General features: G+C 34.9%; 1 protein-coding gene across 1 annotated transcript in view; it reads right to left on the bottom strand.

Annotated features, from left to right (window-relative positions):
• Nucleotides 1–819: 819 nt before the first annotated feature.
• Nucleotides 820–4,510, bottom strand: part of LOC106785855 (zygotic gap protein knirps-like) — a 23,285-nt gene continuing 19,594 nt past the window's right edge. Inside the window, exon 2 of the mRNA XM_014746641.1 lies at nt 820–2,681. Within this exon, the coding sequence (XP_014602127.1) occupies nt 1,371–2,681 (1,311 nt within the window). The 3' untranslated portion in view covers nt 820–1,370. The remainder of the gene's footprint in view (nt 2,682–4,510) is intronic.

Here is a 4,510-nt window from a genome sequence, read left to right as displayed (position 1 = left end):
TATTGAATGATCGAGATTGTTTGTGTGATATACCACGCAGAGATTTGTTTAAAATATATACATATCCCTCTACGTTTAATATAAATACATATATATACATATACATATATATCAAAATATATACATACATATATATACATACATATATATTATATTTTATTGTATTATAATATGATTTTGATCGATAGGGGACTAATTTATCTATACATGTATACATATTATGATATTTTTTGTTTAAATATCGACCCCCAATGAAAAAATCGATAGAGTTTAAATTGTATCGTAATTTATTATTAATCGAAATAAATTACGAGATATAGAAGCGCGATATCGTATCGTTTAATTTCGCTTCATTCACTCAAGCGTATATGTATATGTATACAATAGAACATCCAGTATTATCATAATTAATAAAGAAACCTAACTATTCCGATTAGGAAAATTTGTCTATTATAAAACAATTTATACATGCATATTTTCTATTCAAAGAGTATAGTCCACTTTTTTTATTCTTTGGCTCCATCAAAGTTTTATTCGTAAATGGGACTACAATGATTTGTATGAAATGTGTTTAATTTTTTTTTTTTTTTTTTTCATTTCCATAACCGCAAATCACTCAAAATTATATATAATCTAAGAATTTTCGCGCAACACACTTGTTCATTATTTTTTTAATATTTATAGAATATTCTCTATAAACTTTTGTTTTTTTTTATATATATATATATTTTTATATTTTTTTGTTTTTTTTTAAATTTTATTTTAACACTTAATTGTTAGTACTGCACAATTCGTTTTTCGTAATATCATTTATTGAGAATTGTAATTGCGTACGATATCAATTTCTCAAATGGAGCAATAAAAAAGATATAACATGGTACAAAGGATTTACCACATCTCGATTTTATTATTTTAATAATAGTAAATGACACAGAAATAGGAAAATGTATAACCAGTGGTTCCTAAAACGTTCACTGCGTAACATATATTCGATATGATAAAATACAAAATCTAATCGGACTTGGTGCAAGCCATTAAACTATTAATTATTTTTTTTGGCTGAAACCTGTGCAGAAAAAAACGTATTTTATTTATTTTTAGTTAATCCTTTAATATAAAAAGAACATTTAACTTCATTTAATGATAAACTTTATAGATTTCTATTAAAGGGGGCTTAGAATATGAAAAGTTTGAGAACCACTGTTACACAGAACGTTTGAATAATAATGCATTTAGATAATGGGGATCATGGAAAAACACTAGAATCGTTAAATACTGGAAGTTCCATTGTACAAATAATGAACACATATTATATTATTTCAAGACCAGAGCCTACCCATCTGAGTTTTTAAGATTTATAAAAATGTTCCTTAAAGCATAAACGATAACGAGGAGCTTTTAACCGTCAATGTTAAATCCAAAGGTTTTCCTTTTCTTTTAGTTTCCCCGTTAATTGAACTATCGCTATTCGAACTGTCATCTTTTTCATTGGATTCGTTATCATCGTCGTCATCGTTGTCCTCATTTTCCGTAAGATTATTATTAGATCTAGTTGAACTCCGACTAGACCTAATACTAAGATCGATAGGTTCTTTCTGTTCGACAGCTAATCCACCAATGCAGGGAATTGCGAGAGGAACGTCACCGCCACGTTGAGTACGTAATGCCGTTGCCGGTGTTACCAAATTTGCTTGAGGATAAATAAGTCCTAATGGAGGATAAGAAAAATAACCAGCAGTGGTGAGTGTTACAGTTGCGTTGATTTTTCTAGCTGGAAAATATTGATCGGGTGATGTTCTCTTGGAATTGGAATAACTCATGGCAGAATTGCATCTAGATTCGCCATCTTGAAGTCTATCGGTTCCATTATCGTTCGGGGAGCTACCGCAATCACTTGCCGGTTCCGATAACGTTTTGCAGTTCGATAAGAATGGCCGAAAAACTTCAGGTACACTACTAGGTACTACATCCGCCGATTGCATATAATTCAGCGAATAATTTGGCGAAGAAGTTGGTTGCAACACTTGTTGTTGTTGTTGTTGATGCTGATGATGATGATGATGATGTTGTTGTTGCATCTCTTCTTGTTCTTGTTCTTGTTGTGATTCGATGTTTCTTCGTTTACGCGAAGAGGGTGACAATGCATCCCTCGATGGTTCCGAAGATGCCTGTTGTTGTTGTTGTTGACCATTAGGATATGTCCTATCGTTATCTCTTTGCCAATTTAACATATGCAATTGTGCGTGCAAAGCAATGTCATCCGGATGAGGTGATTTGATTTGTTCAGGAAATTGTCTCGATTGATCAGGAGGAGAATCCTTGACGTCCTTAGACCCATAAACGGAGGCAGCAGCAGCAACAGCAGCAGCGGCAGCAGCCTGCTGACCTTGAGGTTGTTGTAAGAATCCCGGAAGGAAGGCAGATCCAAACGGGGATAGGGCGGAGGATGCAACATCGTTACTCTGGTTAGAGTTAGTCCCATTCTGAAGTAGGCAGTGGATCTTGAACCAATTGGAACGCCTACCGTAACGCGAACCTGACTTCGACATACCAACCATCAAACATTTCTTCAATCTGCAGGCCTTGCATGACGTACGATTTTTCTTATTGATCACGCAATTTCCTCCGTTCTTGCATTCCGAAATACTACCCAGGTTATTGTACGTACGACCGAAGAATGACTGTAATCAGAAAAAAAAAACAACAAAAATATACAAATTATTCTTTTTCGTATTAACTTCCTATATGCATATTTCTACATATATATCTGTGTGTGTGTGTGTGGTACGTAAAAGAAAAAAAGGAAGAGTAAAATATATTCCTTGGTGTTTGGTTGGGTCGAACCACATATAAAGGGTCGTGCAAAATATTCTCTCGAATACAAGCCACGCGCGTCTTTACCGGATTAAACGTCAGTGTTTAATGTTACGCGCGTCACGAGAATTAGCATGCCTCTGCGCCTAGAAGAAGAAGAAGAATAAGAAGAAAGAGGGAAGAAAGAAGAAGAATAAGAATAAGAAGAAAATGGGAAGGAAGAAACGAGGAAGGAGAAGGACGTAAAGGAGGAGTATATACGTGGCGTGGCCGCTCGTAAAGTTAAACGCCTGTCGGCCGACGATAAAACCGCCTCGAACGAAGGAGCCTTGCGCACCTTTGGAAGGTGCACCTTCCAGAGATGCACCTTCCAGAGGTGCACCTTAGCGCGAGCAGGCCCTCTCGCCGCTCGCACGCTCATCGGCCACTAATTTACGACGTGGCTCTTTTTTTCTGTTTCTTTTTTTTTTTTTCTACCTCTTCTCGTTCTTTTTATCTATCCCTTTCTCTTCCTCTTACATGTTTCTTCTTCTTATTCTTTCTTATTTTTTGCGCGTATCCCTCCCACCCCTTTTCCACCTCTTTTACTCTCGTTCTAATTTTCTATCTTCCTGGAAATGATTTGTTATACTCTAATTTTTTTTCTTTGGAAGGGGAAGGTTCTTATTGTTTTATTGTTTTGTTTTTTAAGGTTGATAACGATCATAGTTGTCCAGTTGATCGTTGTTTTTTATTTTTCGAACGAATTTTAATAAATTATAAATTGGAAAATATATCTTTACTCTCCTCTGTTTTTTTTATTTTTATTTTATTTATTAATTATTAAGTGTCATATTTAAAAGATTATTTTTATAAAGACTATAAGAGAGTATGTTCGACGATAAAAATTAATAACTGGACACATTTACACTGTGGTCTACTTTTGTTTTTTTGTTTTTTTATTTTTATATAAGAAAATCATCTGGTTACATTTAAAGTGGTAAAATTGAAGGATTTTAAGCGTGGTAACTTTCATTTTTCTTCTTAAAAAGCGATATCGCAAATAATACGAACGAAATCGAAGTTGGACGGTTTAACTTTTTTAACATGTACGTCACAGATTTGGCATTACGTTCGACGACCATTGCGTGAATTGAATCGAGAGATGGTCTCTTTTAACCGTGAGACCGAATTCATTGTTGTTGTTTTTTTCCACAATTGTGATCAGTAATACTAAATTATATCCTAGAATTTGTATCTGTTTTATTCGAGAGAGATAGATATATATAGACAAAAAAAACCAACGAATAAAGAAGAAGAAGAAGAAGAAGAAGAAGGTGTAAAAGATTGAGGAAGGTATTTAAAAGAAAATTGTACGAGACTGTTTAGCATAATCATCCAAGGACCGCACCTTTTTGGAAGAAGAAGAAGAAGAAGAAGAAGAAGAAGAAGAAGAAGAGGAAGCATCTACTTATGTCGACGATATCTTGTGAATCGTATCGGTGTTGAGTCATAAAGAATGAAAGAAAAAAAAAGAGAGAGAGAGAAAGAGACAGACACAAAAACACACTTACACACATACACATACACACGTATTCAAATTCCGAGGTCCACCTGACGAGGGGTCCCCACGTGGGCGGCTTGGTAACGGTTCGAAATCCCAAAAGCTCGTACACGCGTATCTAGCGGTACGTGTCCCAATTGGGGGCGGGGGGGG

This window comes from Polistes canadensis, unplaced genomic scaffold, assembly GCF_001313835.1.
Source record: "Polistes canadensis isolate GaletaPanama2010 unplaced genomic scaffold, ASM131383v1 scaffold_57, whole genome shotgun sequence".
NCBI lineage: Eukaryota > Metazoa > Arthropoda > Insecta > Hymenoptera > Vespidae > Polistes > Polistes canadensis.
This window is presented reverse-complemented; position numbering and strand designations above follow the sequence as displayed.